Source organism: Trichogramma pretiosum, unplaced genomic scaffold, assembly GCF_000599845.2.
Source record: "Trichogramma pretiosum strain Unisexual culture from Peru unplaced genomic scaffold, Tpre_2.0 scaffold51, whole genome shotgun sequence".
Classification (NCBI taxonomy): Eukaryota; Metazoa; Arthropoda; class Insecta; order Hymenoptera; family Trichogrammatidae; genus Trichogramma; species Trichogramma pretiosum.
In genome coordinates, this window is record NW_019641226.1 from 928,101 (window position 1) to 943,929 (window position 15,829).

Sequence of the window (15,829 nt, forward strand, 5' to 3'; positions counted from 1 at the left end):
TGCAGTAATATATAGGTCCTTGTTAGTAGTGGCACAACAGCCTGGCCTGAAACTACTTTCTGCGTGTAACATGCCCTGCGTCAGATGATACAAAACATTTCAAAGTTTTTTTTAAGAAGTTAACAATTGTGAACAATGAGTCGTGTAGATATAAAAATTGTGTTACTCGGCCACGAATATGTTGGCAAAACTAGCCTAATGCAGCGTTTTGTAAATGATCGATTCAACGAAAGTCTTTCCTATCAAAATGTGAGTGCATATCGCTTGTCAGTTTTTCTTTGTTTACTTTCATGAACGTATAATCGTATAGTGCCCATTAACATTCTTCTTTGTTCATTGTGGCGATGAATCTTCTATTTGCTTCAAGTGAATTTTACGATACACTTGAATGGGTTATTTGACAATCTTTATGTAAGAACGAGCCAATATTCATAACGAAGCCTAATATTTCCTAATTGTGTAATCATGGTATTTTTTGAATACGAAAATAATTTATAAGATTAAAATTTGTCAGGTTTAATTTTCGGTATTGCTGCTCACATTAATTATTATTAGTTTAGTGAGATTAAATTTTGAATGATTCATATTTCGCATTCTATTTTTATGACGGAATTAACGCACTCGGGTATTCACGTTATTTATCTCTACTCTAATATCACTTAAAAGAACTTCATTTATTCGTTTATTCTTTGTTAAATAATTATTTATAATTCTCTTAATTAAATTAATTTTCTCAGACTATTGGTTCAGCGTTTGCTTCTAAAGAAATGCAATTGGACAATAAAAAGCTTGTTTTAGGAGTTTGGGATACAGCAGGTAGTGAGAGGTAAGGATTTAAAATTTTAATAATTAAAAGTTAAGATGATTCATGAATCTTGTTTCTACAGGTATCAAGCTATGGCAAAAATATATTACAGAGGAGCTGCTGCTGCTATTGTATGTTTTGACCTTACAAATCCAGAATCATTTGCTAGGGCCAAGTTTTGGATGAGAGAATTGAGAAGCATTGAAGAAAATTGTGTAGTATATTTATGTGGAACAAAAAAAGACCTTATTGATGCAGATCCCAAATTAGCAAATCCTCAAATAGACATTGTTAATAGATATGCAGATGGAGTCCAATGTAAATTTTTCCTAACTTCAAGTAAATCAGGAGAAAATGTTGGTAAGTTTTTTAATTGTAATGAAATAAGATAATGGATACAATTAACTTTTTTAATACATTTATTGCAAGACTTGATGTTAAAGAATAATTTTATTCTCTTCTTTTCTTTACAGCTGAAGTATTTAATGCTATTGCTAAAGATTATCTGGCATCAAATCCAACTAATTCTAAATCAGTTGGAAATTTTATTACGCTTAAGGAAGAAAGCAAACAGTCTCGCTGCTGTTTTGTGTGATAATTTTTGAATTTTATTTTGTTTCATAAATTTTTCTAGACTGAAAATTCACTGTGAAAATATGCTTTACTGACATGATACATTTTGAGCGTCCACACTCATGACCCAAAAAAATGTATCATGAATATTAAGTGATAATACTCATAAGTTTATATAAAAAAGTATAATACAATTACTCTCAAAGAGCATACAGTCATATAGACATATTACAATTTTTGAGAAAGTTCCATTAAAATTAAAAAAGTATCGTTTTAAATTATACTTTGAAATCACTTCTATTATTTTACTCTTATAATTATGATATAAACTATGAAAAACTTTTCAGTTTGCCAACAATTTTTGATTTAAAATTTATAGATATGTATTATTCATTTGCCAAAATGACTATTTTTAATAATTATTATCTGAGTGTCAAGAAAAATTCTGTACATTAAATATTTAATATTAAAATATCAAAGAACATGAAAATAGGAAACTTTATAGCACGCGTTCGTAAACTTTTTATGAATAATACTTTCTATATAGTTTATGTACTTTCATAAATTTGGTGCATGTTTAAAAAAATATGCAGCATTGATATCTATATTTTTGTACCTTGAGATATCTTATTAAATGCATTTGTGTTTTATATGAAGTCACAAATTCCGTAATAAGTACGGTAGCAATAATTGTATTTTACAATTTTTTAGTAAAAATTGACATTGTTTAGAAAATGCAGCCGCGTTCCACTATACAATAAAATCTTTACCTAAAAGGCGCGAGTTAATAGAAAAAGATCACATTCTCACCGATCCTCAAGTACTCAAAACATTTGTGCCTTTTTTGTTTACAATTGTATTTACATTATTAAAATTTAAGGATTATGTAAATAAAATGATAGAATATATTTAAACTTTTTGAGCCAAAATGCTGAGATGTAATAGAATAACTGATTTATTGAGAACTAGGATTGGTCTTGAAATTCCTCATTACAAAAGTTACGTACTCTTTCGTAAACTCCAAAAAATACAAATCCACCCATTGTAAAACCACCAACTCTAGGACTTATTCCTTTGAATAATCTGCAATCAAATTTTTTAGAAATTATATGTTATTACAACTGTACAAAAATTATGAAGATAGAAATTTACCCTCTAACACCATGAAGTTTGTAAACTTCTATCAGCATAGTTGATATACGAACTTCTTTCTTATCAGCTGATGTTGATGAAAGCATAATTCTTGTTTTGGCAACATCAAGAGGTGTTGTGACTGCTGCTGATATAGCCACTGAAATATAGTTGTGAAATTTACAAATAAAAGCAATTTAAAATTTATTGTGTTAAAATAGTGCTATTCATAATTATATATCATTAATTTATTACCCGATAAAGCACCACAAGCAGCACTTTCAACAGGTGTACACTCTCTTTTTACTCTATCAGTCCAGCTTAATTTAAAATATTCCCACAAAGGCATTTGTAACAATCCAAATGGTAAATCTCGAAGCACTGTACTACCATAGCCACGGAATAACACTCTAAGTTTTAAACGTTCTGAATCAGCCAGTAATGCTTGTTTTCTTTGTTTAACTACTTCCACTGGTACACGAATCAAACATGCAACCTATTGGAAGAACAATTTTTATTTAGCAGTACTTTTTGAATACATTTTTAGTTGAATTATATTTTTCTGTGCGTTTATAAAAACTAATTGTAATTATTAAATTATTAAATCAATGTTATTTAACCAAAAATTAATTAGGTTTGTATAGATTAAAAAAAATTATAAAAATTTGATAATTTGCCTACCATTTCTGCACATGATGCAGCTGCCATGTGCATTACAGAATGATACTGGGATGGCAAATTTGGCTGCACCAAGTGTTTTATACCATCATAAGTCACGAAAAAAAGTGCAGCTACATGGTCAAAAAATCCAAATTTGTTTAGTTAGAATACATTAGTCAGTTAATTTATATACTAGTGCTACTTGCATATATATTAAAAATATAGTTTGATCAATAATATAAACCAATGTCACACAATTGTATGTATAAAAATAGTCAGACTCTCACCTGCTGGAGCAGAGCCAATGATAACTGGAGTAATACCCTTGTAAATTTGTCGAAATCCTCCAGATTTTTCAAATCCATGTTGACTCTGCAGCCTCGTTTTTAAGGTGTCCAAAGGAAAAAAGACTACATCGCAAAAAACACCTGCAGCTGCTCCTGACTGTATAAGACATTACTTCTCAATTCAATCATTCCCGATAGTACGAATGATTTAAAAATAATAATTGATCGGTATGATTGGAGCTGATGTAATTCATCAATTACTTACGACCAAAGATGTGAGAAAAACATGTTTCACCGATGTCGGGTGATCTTTATCGTTGCCATCACCGCTGTGCATCATTGTCAAGACAATCAACTACATGTGACAATTTTTCCTCAAAGAGAAAATGTGGTCCATTCATTCAGCGGCACTAGTCGAAAGCACAACACAGACCTAATCTCACGCGGTTCGTTGCAGCTAGCAGAAGACTGCAGCACGCAAGCTTGAGAAGCAGACGACAGCCGAGCTTTTTCGCAGGTATGTACGCCGATCGATGGTAGGGGATAGCAACGAGTATGACGTCACGATAATGAAGTTGACTTATCGAATTTGTTTTAACACATCAAAAGGTTTGAAATTTTTTTTCGTGCTGCAGCTTTTTCATGACATAGCAAACTTTTCATGCAGCCACCTTCAATATAAATCGCTGCATTTCCGGTCTGGAATTTTACTGGAAATCTAGCAATCTTCTTAAAAAAAATCAAATTCATCAATGAAAGATGGAGAAAAGAAAATTTGTATGCATCACACATTTCAGTATTGGAAGGATCCAATGTCACTTATTATTAGCAAAATGTCTTTGAAGTTAATATAGATGATTGATACTGGATTTGAAAATTTCGAGCGATTTTTGATAAAATATACATATTTTGGAAATTCCAATTCGTTCTACCGATTATTAAAGCTTTTAATTTTAGTTTTCAATTTGAAAAACGAGATAAAATTTCAACGAAGTATTTGATTTTGAAATTCAAGTTTCATTTCTTGAGAAATTCGGATTTTCAGCGGATTTACATCAGCCCTTGGAACGTTATAATTTACACGGGGCTACGATAAGACCAATCTGTGATCCCCACCTTTCCTAGCAGGTGTACTACCACGTGGCCCAAGCCTGACTTATTTGCGTGCGTTCATGCTCGTTTAGCAAACTGCAAAGTTGTCTGCTACGACACGCGCGAGTACCCCAGCTGGGCGGCGGCGACGATCGACGGTGGCAGCGGCGGACGATGTTGCAGATTATCGCCTGCAGTATGTCCACGCATGACGGTGAGCCCAGACGAGCCCGCAACTACGCACTATGTCTATGTGCAGAGTGAGATAATTATCAGGCAGCGTGTCTAGGAGATGAGCGTTCAATTCGATATCATTAACAGCTCGCGACTCTCAAGGTCGCCGGCTTATGCAATAACCTTGGGAACCCACGATTCTTTTGTTTTGGATTAATACGAATATACCATTTGCTGAATTGACAGAGGCTACAATGGCACCTAATATTCTCAAAAGCAGCCTCGAAAATGCCTCGTTTAACATCATCTTTCAGGTAAATTTAAGAAATAATAATTTATGATTTTTGAACCAATAGGCTACCTAATTGACATTGACATTTGTGTATTTCTGAAGATACAAATGAGTTTTGGCAACTTGTTTCACAATTCTTTGTTTAGATTACCTCATTGTTAAAATGTGGTAGCTATTTTTGTCCAAATGTGCAAAATATATTTTGAACCTGTTTTGTTATTGACTGATATAATATTAACAGAGTCCTAATATCATTTTTAACTATAATATTTACAAAGAAACTTGTACATTTCTGATCAATTGTTATTGTTGTTTGACAGATTTTATGTCGAGGGGTTACATTTGTCCTGAATGCTTTTGTGGTGAGGCATGTAGGTCAAGCAGTTTTGGGTGTGATGAATGTTCGTCTTTTACTTTTGGAATCCATGATATTATTTTTATCTAAAGAACCATTCATGAAAGCTTGTCTTACAAACACTGCTGAACACAATTGGGCTCAAGTTATTAATTTATTATGGATAACGTAAGTATTTTAGTTACTTTAGACCAATAAATACAAATATTTATATATTTTTTTTCACTTTTGAATATTATTTCAACTTTTTTTAGTGTTCCTATATGCGTTGGGATGTCTTTTATCTTTGGGTACATTTGGCTCAACGTCTTGCAAACTAGTGAAATTTTACCTCCTTACTACAATTTTGCTGTAGTAGCAGTTGCTGTGTCTTGTGTGATAGAATTGTCATCACTGGTGATCCAACTTATCGCCAGTGCATTTTTATTTGTTAGGCTAAGAGTGAGTTCATATTGACAGTAATTAAAAATTATCTTTTAATTGATGAATATAATGAAAAATTTTATTTATTATTTATCAGATTGTTTTAGATACCATCATGATTGCACTTAGAACAATAACATTTGTTTTTTTGATACTTTACAACCCAGAAAATGCACTTCTTGCTTTTGGAGTTGCTCAATTAGTAGCAGCTATATTTTACACTACAAGTCTTTATGTTTACTTTCATATCTATATAAAGCGGTTGAAGAGGCACAAATTGAAGAGAAGAATGTCAGTAAGTGATGATGGCGTAGAAGAATACATTGAGTCAGAATTTCCATTTGTTACTATAAAAGAATTTTTACCTGGACAGCTTGAGAACAGTGTAAGTAAAATAATTACAACTTAATACCGAAATTGTTCAGTATAAGTAATTGATGATTTTATTAGGATTCATATTTGGATCGAAAATTGACTATTCTTACATGGAGTTTTTTCAAGCAAGGAATACTCAAACAAGTTTTAACAGAAGGTGAACGACTTATTATGACAATCTTACCTGTTTTAACATTTTCAGAGCAGGTAATAAAAATTTCTTTATTTCTACCCTATTAACCAATACACGTTTATTTTAATTTATTTAATTTTCAAGGGAATATATGAAGTTGTAAACAATTTGGGTTCGTTAGCGGCTCGATTTATCTTCCGACCAATCGAAGAAAGCAGTTATTTTTACTTTACACAAATGATCCAACGTGATCGACCCATAAGCCGTCAAAATCCAGCCAAAATCCAAGAGAGCTCAAACGTTCTGCGTCACCTCTGTGGAGGTGTAACATCTATTGGGCTCATTGTTTTAGTTTTTGGACAATCTTACTCATCCTTACTCTTGTGGCTCTATGGTGGAGAAAAACTCATCGATGATTTACCGGTCCTCTTACTCAGGGCGCACTGCTTGGCCGTGCTGCTGTTGGGTATTAATGGAGTTACCGAAGGATATACCAACGCAACCGCCGACAGCGATACGATTAACAAAAACAATTTAATAATGATCTACGAATCAATTGCTTTTCTCGGAGCGTCTTACGTTTTTGCAACTTGGTTCGGGCCGGTTGGATTTATTTTTGGTAATTGCGTTAACATGATACTAAGAATTGTACACTCGGTTATGTTCATCGATCGAAGATACAAGGAAACTAGTTACAAGCCGCTTCTCGGGCTCGTGCCAAAATCTCTTTTCGCTGGTAGTCTCATAGTGGCTGCTCTAGTCACTTCTATATCTCAAGTAAGAGTTATTTGCTTATTTAATCGAAAATCGAACCACATTAATAATATTTATATTATTATTACAGGCTTACTACTTTTCCGAAGATAAATTTTTACATTTGTTTATCGGTGTGATAATGTTTATTATTGTCGCATCATCGTGGGCTTATGACAATTATGATCTACTAAAAGTCGGCTTCAACAAATGGCTGGAAAGGCGCGATAGTGATGTTAAAGAAGAATAAATCAATTTATCAATCAGATTTATATCTATTTTCCCACTGTTATATGTATTAACTGTATTTCTTGTCCGTACAAAGTCTACCTCATGAATAATTTTTATAGTACAAAGTATCTATATTTGTTTAAAATATTGTAAATACGAATATTTAAATAATAATAAGTTTTATTTTTACGCTCTGTCTTTAAGTATTATTTTTTGCAGCATGAATCTAGCAAATATAGCTCGCAATATGCACTTATGTATAGGTATTATTTTACTTGTACTACATCGTATGTACATTACAACCAGCTCATGAAAAATTCATGAGAAATCGACAAAAGAAAGATTTTTTATTCGTTTCATAGGATCCCTCAGCTAATATATTATTTACGACTTCCTACCCCTACATACTGGAAGTAGTAATTTATCCTTAAGTCAGCTTCAACTCTTGGTGAATATTATTAGATGGCCATTACAATTGATGTGTTTATTTTCGCACCTACTTTCAACCATAAACAAAGAATTTAGATTTGAATGCAAAGATGCGAAAAATATTCCATAATTTGCTTCAATTGCAATCAATATTTGGTGTTTGGACACCAGAAATTGAAAATAATTCGACGGTGAACAAATTAATTTATACGGTTAACAGAGTTTTGATTTTCCCTATGCCAATTTTACTCATTGTTGGAATGATTTTGGCTTTGTTATACAACAATCTGAATGAAGAAGACTATTTGGAAACGGTTATGATGTTACTGACGGTGTTAAATAATTTTTTAAAGGCAGTTGGCATGAGACTTGGCAGGAAATACCTAATAAAAATTATCGAAATAACTCGTTGTGAGAGAATGAGCAGATTACATGATCCTGAAGAAGTACTCATCGAGAAAAATTATAGCATATTTTTAAGGTACTCAATAATTCGCGTGAATTGAAAGAATATTATAATTTCCTATAATAACTAATTAATAATTACAGGAAATTTTTTAACTCTCTTCACATCATGATAGGAGCTACTTGGTTCGCATGGGTCTTGCCAATATTATTCCAAAATAAAAACCAGCGAGTTTTGCCCGTTAAAGTCTGGACTGGTTTTGATGGGCTGAGCGATCAAGATTTCTGGTGGTTTTTTATTCCAGATGTCGGTTTTTTTTTGGTCGCTGCAATAATGGCGTTGCATCATGAGTTGGTTCTAACTACTGTCTTACTATTCACTTGCTCGCAATTCGATATTTTGGCCCATCGCATCAAAAATGTCGCTAGGAAGGCAACTAAAATTGCCAACAGCACCCATGGCTATGTGGAATCTTGCGAAAGTCGATTGATCGAGGAGTGTGTCACACATCAGTTGTTAATTTTCAAGTGAGTCAAAAAAATGAGCCAAAATGTCACCTATTATTGATGTAATGAATGTAAATGATAAATGCAGATTAGCAAAGATGATAACAAAAGGTTTTGGTTTTTCGATCATTGTTCAATACGTAACTTGCTCCATTTTACTGACAATTAACGTATACAATTTATCGAGTGCCACAACGGTCGACACTATGGTTGTCATGAGACTTCTTTACTTGTCTTGTGCCCTCGTGCAAATGTTTATTTATTGTTATTTTGGAAACAAGCTAACATCCAAAGTAAGTTGGTAGTAATCGAGTCCCAACTCTATAAAAAATATGCAAGATATTTCAAGTCCTTAAATATTCATTTCCAGAGCGAAGAATTTGCTCTAGGTCTTTTTGCTTCGAACTGGACAGATTTGAGCATAAAATCAAAGAAAAAGATCTTGTTTATGATAACAAGAAGCATGAAATCCGTCTCAATTAGTAAATTATTTTACATGGTTTTATCTTTAGATTCTTTTGTTAACGTAAGTTGAATGAATCTATATTTTTTTGTTCAACTATTATTTAATAGCTGTTTGTTGAAATATAAACATTTTTTCTAGATATTGAGGATATCCTACGCTGTTTTAAATTTTATGCGACGAAAGTGAAGCACGATTTTCGATTTGTGGTTCTGGATGAAGTAGCAAAATATTAAAAGTTCACACAATTTCCGAATGATTGTACATGGTACAGCAATTTAAAAATTTTTTGTTCGATTTTAACTATCAAATAGAAGAGATATATATATTCTCACAACTTCTATTTTAATTGCAAACTTTTGTGATACATTGGTCTCCATGAAATCAATATCCGCGAAAGTAGTCATTAAAAAAATCTTTGAAATGCATTGTATATACTGTTTGTGATATGTTTAAAAGTGAATATCAACCCTTTTCTCAAAGCAGCTCGCAAACGCAAGCTTAATTATAGCTTAAAAAAGTACTAAGAACTGCAGGTAATTATATAGTGCAGGCTGTAGGTAAGCCAAATTAATAGAAGCTACTTTATGCAACGATGAAAAAATACTCTTGATTACGTTGGCTATCGAACGCTCCTCTCAAGTACATGCCAAGCGTGAAAGTATGCTGGAATTACAATTCAAAGTACTGAGCTTGATGGGATTTTGGTATCCTCGGAGCTGGTCAAGCTCGGGCTTGACTGAAAAACTTTACCGATGCTACAGCGTTTTGTCGGTGACAATCTTGTACAGTTTGGTCGTGTGCCAGACCGCCGGACTGCTGCTGACGAGGCAAAGCTTCGACGAGTTCAACGAGACGTTCTTCGTCGTGCTGTCGACCGGCTTTGCGTCTTTCAAAGGCAGCTGCGATCTGTGGAACCGCGCGAAAATCATCCGACTCGTTGACATGCTCTCCGAGCCATTTTGTCTAGCTAGGTGCCAGCGCGAATCAGCCATTCAGAAGACGTACGACCAAATGGGTAGGAAAATCGAGATAATTATGCTGTGCGTCGTTGAGCTCGCGGCAGTGATCTTTCTTTTCGGGCCTCTCATCAACCATAGCCGAGAGCTACCCTACAAAGTCTTGCTGCCCTACGATTTGAACGACACCCTGATTTTCAGCTTGTCGTACGTTCATCAAACCTTCAGCTGTATCCTCGTCACTGCAGGCACCATGACGAATAATGCCTTGATCGTTGGCTTTATGATGCAGCTCTGCTCTCAGCTGGATATCTTGAAATTGAGATTTCGCAAAGCTTCGGACAAGATCAAGGAGCAACTCGAGAAAGAGGTGGCATCGGGAAAATTGTCCAACCGTAGCAGTAGGCAGATGGAGGTGCAAATCATCCGAGAACTGGCTCAGCATCACTTGCATGCCTACAAGTACGTATATCAACGGAATTGAAATGAACGTATCATCGGCGTTAATTTTTGTTAATTGCAGCCTCGCCGAAACGTTGTGCGATACGTTTTACGGTATCATAGTGGGTGAGTTTTGCATCAACTCGTTGGTAATTTGCGTGAGTGTGTACAAACTGTCGTTAAACGCCGGGACGATACCCGAGATACTCTTCAACGCGCTCTACCTCGTCTGCGTAACGGGCGAATTTTTTGTCTATTGCTATTTTGGAAACGAAATCACCTATAAGGTTTGTTGGTCGCCACCCTGCTATAATCTTGACGTCAATTTTCCGAAGATATAATTGTAACCCGCTCCTTTTTAGAGCACGACGCTTTTTGAAGCTATTGCTGCTATCGACTGGAATCCTATGTCAAAAGAATTTAAAAAAAACATCATTTTCATTATGAGTCGAGCTTCTAAACCGATTTTCATATCTTGCGGCGCTTACGTCTATCTAACGCTCGAATCTTTTATGGCTGTAAGTTGGTATCAATCTAAATTCCAAAATAACTAAAAACCGATTTTTCATCATTTTCAGGTTGTCAAATTATCCTTTTCGGTTTTCAATGTTCTCAAGTCCACTTTGTAGACTACTCTTGATGTAACTGCAGGTTATATGTATTGCATGTAAAGTGTGATTCACTTTCATTTTTATCAAAAATACATCACAATCAATTATTTTTCAAAATATATAAGAGTACATAAAATAATCAAATCGATAAAAGTGTCGTAAATTTTTTTAGCAACAAGAGATAATTCTTATATTGATATTCAATCATTATTATTTAATTGTGATTTTCCTCTTATGACATAAAACATTGAGAAAAATAACGTTTGTTAATTCATTTTATGTACATGTATCAAGATGAAAATCTATGGTCTATTTTATGAAAGAGAAGTAGAGATAAATATGTAGAGAATTCACAGAAGAGCTGACAAAATGAAAGTTGTGGTAGACTTGAGATATGTAAGCAAGGTAGGAGAAAAAATGAGTTCGCTCCTGAACCCTTGCTTCTGCTCCGTCTTTTAGTATTCTTCAATCGTCATTGCGATCAAGTGTCTGCTTTGATACTGTTTGAAACATGCCTCTCATCTCTGACCCAATCGTAAGTTTTTTATCGTTCCATTATTCCAATAGTAAGACTTCAAAATCGTTGCAATTATATCTTCAATTTACGTATACTACAGAATTACATAATTTTTTTAATTTAAACCTTCTGAAGCTACAAAGATTCAACATTATCTAGCTACGAGAGTTAAAGTTGCGCGTGCGCGGGAATACGAATTTTTAAAGCCGCGAACTTTGAAAATTTCTTTTAACACGATCAATGTTGTAGCTGGAAATATGCGTGGATTGTTATGAATCCATAAAGAATGCAACCGAAGGGGGTGCAAATCGTTTGGAATTGTGTAGCGCACTGTCCGAAGATGGTCTCACTCCAAGTTTTGGTTTGGCCAAATTAGCCATGGAGGTTTCATCCGTTCCAGTGTTTGCCATGATTCGAATCAGAAGTGGTGATTTTGTTTACATGTCTCAAGAAATAGGTGAGAAAATGTTTATCGTCTCTTTCAGTGCGTATAATATTTAACTAAATTGTTGCCTTCAGACTCAATGGTAGAGGACGTGTTGGAGCTCAAGAAGCTCGGAATCGCTGGTTTTGTTTTCGGCGCTTTAGACGATCAAAATAACATCGACGCATCAGCCTGCAAAAAAATAATCGAAGCGGCGAATCCACGTCCGGTGACGTTTCATCGGGCTTTCGACCAAGTTGCGAATCCACTCGCAGCGTTGGAGCAAATACGCCAACTCGGCTTCAAACGGATCCTCACATCCGGCCAGAAGCGATCCGCCCTCGAAGGAACGAGGCTCTTAGCCGAGCTCGTTGAGAAAGCAGCCGACGATATAATAATCGTTCCGGGGGCTGGTATCAATGAGCATAATATTGGCCAAATAAGAGACGAAACCGCAGCCAGAGAGTTTCATGGTTCGGCCAAGAAGTCGACTAATTGCCCGAAAGGAATAACCATTACCGATAAAGATACGGTCCAACGTATGGTCAAAATATTAAATAAATAATACTATTGTGTACAATTTAATAAATTTTTTTTGTCAAATAATAACATATTACAATTACTTTTGCCTAGAAGATAAATCTGTATCTCGATACGCAGTTTTTGTAGACATCTAGAGGCCAAATACTCGTCATAAATCAAATCTGCTTTCGATAAAACAGTGAAACATTCTTGCGCGTCGTTGGCATAAATAAGGAACGACACACGATAATTGTTTTCAGTCGCTCAATAATTTGCGTAGTCGGATTGTGTTTATACACAATTAGCCAGCCGCGGCTTGCAGAACGGGGGAGAGAGCAACGTCCAAGCGCGATAATAACGTAAAATAATATGCGTCAATGTGCGGCTGTTTTCGAGCGACCGTAGATAAACCCGCCGAGCTCGAACGAGTGCGAACTTAATAAGTCGAGAGACTCGTTTGCGCGTACAGTAGCGGTGCACATTGGTTTTCACATTGGCCCTGCCCCGAAAAGCTATACGATCCCAGTTTAGGACACCGATCGACGAAACAAGTGCCGAACGATCACGTATACATCATTTGAACTTTGCCGAGATGGACGGTGCGAAAAACGAGTCAGCGGAGGCACGCGAGTCTTACAAGGACGTTTCGAGCCAAAAGGTAAAATGTATATAGATAGATTTATCGGTAGCGAAGCGATCGGTCGCGTTGATGAAATCGATGAAACGATTTAAATGTATAATTAATTTTTTACTCTCGCAGATATACGTGCCGCTGATATTTCACTCGCCCTCCGCGCGACTGCCTGATATAGCTGCAGAAACTTGCGTAACTGCGCGGCGCGGACGACGTGTCGAAATTCACATCTCTCTGGCGCGTGTTGCATACAGGATCGCGGAGTACCTTGAAAATGATTTTTTTTTCGCCAAAAGAACGCTCACCAACGAATGCGCAGATTTTTATACAGCTCGCGACGAATGGCTTATATGCTTCCCCTCGGCAGCTACCGTGCAGCTCGTTCACGACCAATTTCACGCGTATAATACGCACGAATGAAAACGCTTTCCTTATCTTTTCAGAATGGAGCGAAAATTTTGTTTGCCACTGATGACTTTTTTGCAGTAGCTGAAAATCTGTTGAAGGTTAGTAGCTATATCATAATGTAAAAGATAAGGTGAAAGTCTTCACCATTGTGCACACCGATCTCTATCGTAATTTCGTTGAGATATGACAAGCCGCAAATTAATTAACTTATTTTATAAAACTTGATAAAACTGGTCTCTGCGGGTCTAATTATCTGTCCGAGAATTACATGGGTAATTGCTTCTCGGAAAGAACGTTCGGGACAAATCTAGTATGCTAGAGTCTAAAATGCACTATAATAAATATAGGAAGAAGAGCCAGAATGGAACGAGAATTACACCGAGTACGGCAAGTGGATGGACGGCTGGGAGACGCGGAGGAAGCGCATCGACGGCCACGATTGGGCAATAATCGCCCTCAGCGATCCGTGCGAGCTCCGAAGCATCCACCTCGACACGGCCTTCTTCACGGGCAATTTCGCTCCGAGGTTCTCCGTGCAGGCGGCTCATTTAGTCGACGGTACGTTGGTTGCTTGTCACGCAAATATTTGTCATTTGATACCAACAGTCCTCGAGGCTTCATTTTCATTTTAAACTCGCAGATCCGAAGCCCATTCAAGATCGACGCAATAAGATGGGAACGGCTGCTACCGATGTCGAATTGGAAAAAGCTCGTGAACTGAAATCCGAGGTAGGATAGGATAGGACCGGTGGATGGTTCTCCGCTCAAGCTAAAATATCTTCTCATTGGCTTTTGCAGGATTGGGACGAGATAATCCCAATGACGTCTCTGCGCAGTGGACACGCGGAAACGCGCAAACACGTCTTTGAAATCGCGAATCCCCGCACGTACAGCCACGTGCGATTGAACATCTACCCCGACGGCGGAATAGCTCGGCTGCGAATTTTCGGCTCGGAATCGACCGGACGACAGCAGCTGATGCTTCGGAGCGAGTGCGTGGCGTTCAGCAACGCGCATTACGGCAGCCCCGAGGTTCTCTTGGAAGCGTCGCCTTCCAAGGGTATGCACGACGGCTGGGAGACGGCCAGGAAGACTGAGCGGCCCTGGAAGATCGACCTCGACGATTCTGGTTTCATAAAGGTGAATTTAAGAAAATCAGAGCGAACTTTAGAGACAACCGAATCTAATTATGTTCTCGTACAATTTGGCTAGGCCTACGGGGAAGAATGGGCTATTCTGCGACTGGAAACCGACGTCTGCATCGATGACATTCAAGTCGATACGACGCACTTCAAGGGCAACTGTCCGGACAGCGTGAAAATCGAGGCCAAGTTGAGCAACGACGAGAAACTCCATAGCTCCGACGACTCGTGGATCACCGTTTTACCAAAAACTAAGGTAAGTTGGCACAACGTCGCATTATAATCATAATGAATTTGACGGAGCATGTGTTGTGACGCAGCTGGTAGCCAATCGGAGCAACGGCCTGACGAGTCGCAACGTCGTAGCGACCAAGCAGCCCGTCAATCACATCAAGGTGACCATCGAGCCCGACGGTGGTTTGGCGCGAATCCGAATTTTCGGAAGCAAATGTCGCCACTAAGGGGCTCGGACGATTCTGCATCACGCCGCGCGTTCGAATCCGAGTGCGCTTGGACGCGCGCGAGTACGCCGCCGAGCTGCGAAGAAAATGAAAGTACTTATGCTGTATGCGTATGCTGCACAGGGACGCGTATGCAGCTCCGAGCTACGTAAAAGTAACGTCGATGATTGAGTAAGAGTTTGGCTCGTTGCGATTGCGCCCCGACTGCAGGCGACTCCGTATGTATCAATTACCCCCCGACTAAGCGTATATAGCATGTAACTCGCTCAAGTGCCTGTGACGAGTCAAACAAGTGCAGACAAAATATTTTCCCGTACTGCCGTGTCTGTAACTGCTCGATTGTATTTCAAATCTTGTATTATTTTAATTGTTATTCTTAAGTTGATTCGTATAATACTTTTTGTAAAAGTGCAAAGGCAGTGGCTTTTGTCCGAAGCGACTGAGGAGCTACTAGCCTACATACTTGTTATACTTGTCGTATTGCGTAAATAAATATTTTCCGATGGAAAGTAAAAAAAAAGCGTTGTATCTGATTGAAAAGGAGCAGGAATCGGATGCGCGATGAAGCAAATGGATCGTTGCGCGCGCGCGCGCGAAAGCGGCGCTGATCAAGTCGGCCTCT

At 37.0% G+C, this 15,829-nt stretch overlaps 7 protein-coding genes across 7 annotated transcripts; 6 read left to right on the plus strand and 1 right to left on the minus strand.

Moving 5' to 3' along the window:
* The first annotated feature begins 16 nt into the window (after positions 1-16).
* LOC106660477 (ras-related protein Rab-24-like) lies at positions 17-1,669 on the plus strand. The gene is made up of 4 exons (XM_014383447.2): positions 17-249; positions 738-826; positions 888-1,165; positions 1,279-1,669. Exons 1-4 carry the CDS (start codon positions 136-138, stop codon positions 1,398-1,400), a joined length of 603 nt encoding a protein of 200 aa, XP_014238933.1. The 5' UTR covers positions 17-135; the 3' UTR covers positions 1,401-1,669.
* A 112-nt stretch (positions 1,670-1,781) lies between these two features.
* LOC106660455 (S-adenosylmethionine mitochondrial carrier protein-like) lies at positions 1,782-4,583 on the minus strand. The gene is made up of 6 exons (XM_014383422.2): positions 3,722-4,583; positions 3,457-3,613; positions 3,191-3,300; positions 2,765-3,005; positions 2,531-2,669; positions 1,782-2,461 (listed from the first exon to the last, which is right to left on the minus strand). Exons 1-6 carry the CDS (start codon positions 3,794-3,796, stop codon positions 2,344-2,346), a joined length of 840 nt encoding a protein of 279 aa, XP_014238908.1. The 5' UTR covers positions 3,797-4,583; the 3' UTR covers positions 1,782-2,343.
* Positions 4,584-4,732: 149 nt separating this feature from the next.
* Positions 4,733-7,321, plus strand: LOC106660448 (protein RFT1 homolog). Its single transcript, XM_014383416.2, has 7 exons — positions 4,733-5,036; positions 5,335-5,537; positions 5,624-5,810; positions 5,890-6,177; positions 6,243-6,374; positions 6,445-7,077; positions 7,145-7,321. The coding sequence occupies exons 1-7, from the start codon at positions 4,977-4,979 to the stop codon at positions 7,301-7,303; spliced, it is 1,662 nt and encodes a 553-aa protein (XP_014238902.1). The 5' UTR covers positions 4,733-4,976; the 3' UTR covers positions 7,304-7,321.
* An 86-nt stretch (positions 7,322-7,407) lies between these two features.
* On the plus strand, positions 7,408-8,650 carry LOC111693524. Its single transcript, XM_023458249.1, has 2 exons — positions 7,408-8,194; positions 8,263-8,650. The coding sequence occupies exons 1-2, from the start codon at positions 7,824-7,826 to the stop codon at positions 8,648-8,650; spliced, it is 759 nt and encodes a 252-aa protein (XP_023314017.1). The 5' UTR covers positions 7,408-7,823.
* An 84-nt stretch (positions 8,651-8,734) lies between these two features.
* LOC106660258 (putative odorant receptor 92a) lies at positions 8,735-11,169 on the plus strand. The gene is made up of 7 exons (XM_023458250.1): positions 8,735-8,918; positions 8,996-9,151; positions 9,230-9,273; positions 9,880-10,509; positions 10,571-10,775; positions 10,851-11,006; positions 11,067-11,169. The coding sequence occupies exons 1-7, from the start codon at positions 8,832-8,834 to the stop codon at positions 11,115-11,117; spliced, it is 1,329 nt and encodes a 442-aa protein (XP_023314018.1). The 5' UTR covers positions 8,735-8,831; the 3' UTR covers positions 11,118-11,169.
* A 98-nt stretch (positions 11,170-11,267) lies between these two features.
* LOC106660257 (copper homeostasis protein cutC homolog) lies at positions 11,268-12,639 on the plus strand. Its single transcript, XM_023458289.1, has 3 exons — positions 11,268-11,634; positions 11,866-12,073; positions 12,136-12,639. Exons 1-3 carry the CDS (start codon positions 11,611-11,613, stop codon positions 12,603-12,605), a joined length of 702 nt encoding a protein of 233 aa, XP_023314057.1. The 5' UTR covers positions 11,268-11,610; the 3' UTR covers positions 12,606-12,639.
* A 434-nt stretch (positions 12,640-13,073) lies between these two features.
* On the plus strand, positions 13,074-15,695 carry LOC106648053 (allantoicase-like). The gene is made up of 7 exons (XM_014364709.2): positions 13,074-13,220; positions 13,640-13,702; positions 13,952-14,162; positions 14,245-14,333; positions 14,403-14,744; positions 14,817-15,002; positions 15,067-15,695. Exons 1-7 carry the CDS (start codon positions 13,155-13,157, stop codon positions 15,205-15,207), a joined length of 1,098 nt encoding a protein of 365 aa, XP_014220195.1. The 5' UTR covers positions 13,074-13,154; the 3' UTR covers positions 15,208-15,695.
* Positions 15,696-15,829: the final 134 nt, after the last annotated feature.